Here is a 2,155-nt window from a genome sequence, read left to right as displayed (position 1 = left end):
GTTGTGTAGGCAAAAGGCTCGCAGCAACGAGCCATGTAAGTGTATCTCCAACGACACCAGTGAACTTTATGACTGGATGACCCATTCCTCGTCCAAAATTCGAAGTCTGTGTCAGGCTACCTGAAACCTATATTTCAACCGTTTGTTACGGCTTGTTTCTCGTCGTAGAAAGCTTATTTTACGCAATCTCTCTCGAGGAATGATTTACTGCGTTACCTCTTTAGATATAACAGAGCCACTGCTCGTTGATAGGGCCCGGTACCGACATGTCACAAGCAAGTCGCTTACGTCAAATTTTCATCCAGGTGCTCGTCATTGCCTGGACGATCCACACAAAGCACTATCAACGAGCCGATAATCTGCCACTACCCATCGGAGCCTCGGCGTCACTTCAGCTGCCGTACGCCCGCCTGATCCTTCCGCCGCTGGATACGTCCAGATTCGACGGCACAGCCTGGCAACCACAGCTTGCGCCAGATAACCACAAGCTACAAAAGCCGCTGCCCGGCACTTCCAGCGAGGGGCCCGGTACCGACATGTCACAAGCAAGTCGCTTACGTCAAATTTTCATCCAGGTGCTCGTCATTGCCTGGACGATCCACACAAAGCCCTATCAACGAGCCGATAATCTGCCACTACCCATCGGAGCCTCGGCGTCACTTCAGCTGCCGTACGCCCGCCTGATCCTTCCGCCGCTGGATACGTCCAGATTCGACGGCACAGCCTGGCAACCACAGCTTGCGCCAGATAACCACAAGCTACAAAAGCCGCTGCCCGGCACTTCCAGCGAGGGGCCCGGTACCGACATGTCACAAGCAAGTCGCTTACGTCAAATTTTCATCCAGGTTGGTCTTTTTTACAAACCTGTTGACCATCACAGTGTTAGACGTTACTTGTCGGTGCCGAGCCCCTTTGCTTTTGTCTTTGTGCTTTGTCATTTAGAAGCGTACAGTGTCTACGTGACTTGTGTATTGTGCTACGCAGCATCTATAGTAATAAGGATAATGCTGCTACTTTCTGGCAATGTAGAAATGAACCCTGGCCCGTTCACTCAAGAGCAAACTAAGAGAATACTAGAAGTCTTGGAGCTACTACCGGGTATACACAAAAACCAAGACGTAATTTTGGCTGAAATAGCGGCAATCAAGCAAACACAGACATCGGTCGAAGAAAAACTCACATCTGTGTTTTCAACACTGGAATCGCTCAAAAAAGACGTTACTTCACTGAAATCCCTTGAGACTAAAGTGCAGCAAATACAAGTCGCATCCACGGAACTTGCCGAGCAGTTTAACCAGCTGGCAAACAGTCATGATGACCTAGAAAATCGCTATCGAAGAAATAATCTAATCTTTTATGGTGTTGACGAGGATACAAATGAAACATGGGCAACGTCCGAAACAAAAGTTCTGCAGCTCTGCGAAACTGTGCTAGGCATCAAAATTGACCACTCACATGTGGAACGCGCTCACCGACTGGGTAGACACAATGCAGAGAGGTCCAGGCCAATCATAGTAAATCTTTCCTCGTTCAAAACAAAACAAACTATACTATCGCAAACGCCCAAGCTGAAAAACAGCGGAATATCTATCGGCGAGGACTTTTCTGCTAACGTGCGTCATGAAAGAAGCAAGCTTCTGGGATTTGCCAGGACACAAAATAGTCAATTTAAACTACGCTACAACAAACTAATTATTGGAAACAAAGTATTTTACTATGACAACAGTGAACAGAGAGAAAACAATCTAGCAACCCGTACAAATTCCACAGGCTGCCCTCAAAAAGACCATAACTGTGAATGAACTTGATGTACTTCTCGTGAATTGTCGTAGTGTAAAAAATAAAATTGATGACTTAGCAGAGCTTGTTAATCTGACAAGGCCCAGTATCGTAATGGGTACAGAGTCCTGGCTTGATGACTCAATCAAAAGTGCAGAAGTTTTTCCACCTGACTATACTGCTTATCGACGAGACAGGAATGGGCATGGTGGAGGAGTATTCCTGCTGACTCATAACAGTCTGCAAAGCACCGCCATTGACTTTTCGCAATTTTCATTTGAGTCCGTTTAATGTAAGGTGTCGCTTCAAAATGGCCACTTCCTCACAATCGGTTCCTTCTACAGACCGCCTGCGTCTGGCGACGATTCCATTCTTT

At 46.9% G+C, this 2,155-nt stretch overlaps 1 protein-coding gene across 1 annotated transcript; it reads left to right on the top strand.

The window, feature by feature from the left end:
- Window positions 1-367: 367 nt before the first annotated feature.
- Window positions 368-1,802, top strand: LOC120838472. Its single transcript, XM_040208412.3, has one exon. It carries the CDS (start codon window positions 537-539, stop codon window positions 1,800-1,802), a length of 1,266 nt encoding a protein of 421 aa, XP_040064346.1. The 5' UTR covers window positions 368-536.
- The last annotated feature ends 353 nt before the right edge of the window (window positions 1,803-2,155 follow it).

Source organism: Ixodes scapularis, unplaced genomic scaffold (genome assembly GCF_016920785.2).
Source record: "Ixodes scapularis isolate PalLabHiFi unplaced genomic scaffold, ASM1692078v2 PGA_scaffold1__304_contigs__length_218370807, whole genome shotgun sequence".
Taxonomy (NCBI): domain Eukaryota; kingdom Metazoa; phylum Arthropoda; class Arachnida; order Ixodida; family Ixodidae; genus Ixodes; species Ixodes scapularis.
The sequence above is the reverse complement of the archived record's forward strand: the minus strand, read 5'-3'. Positions and strand labels throughout refer to the sequence as shown.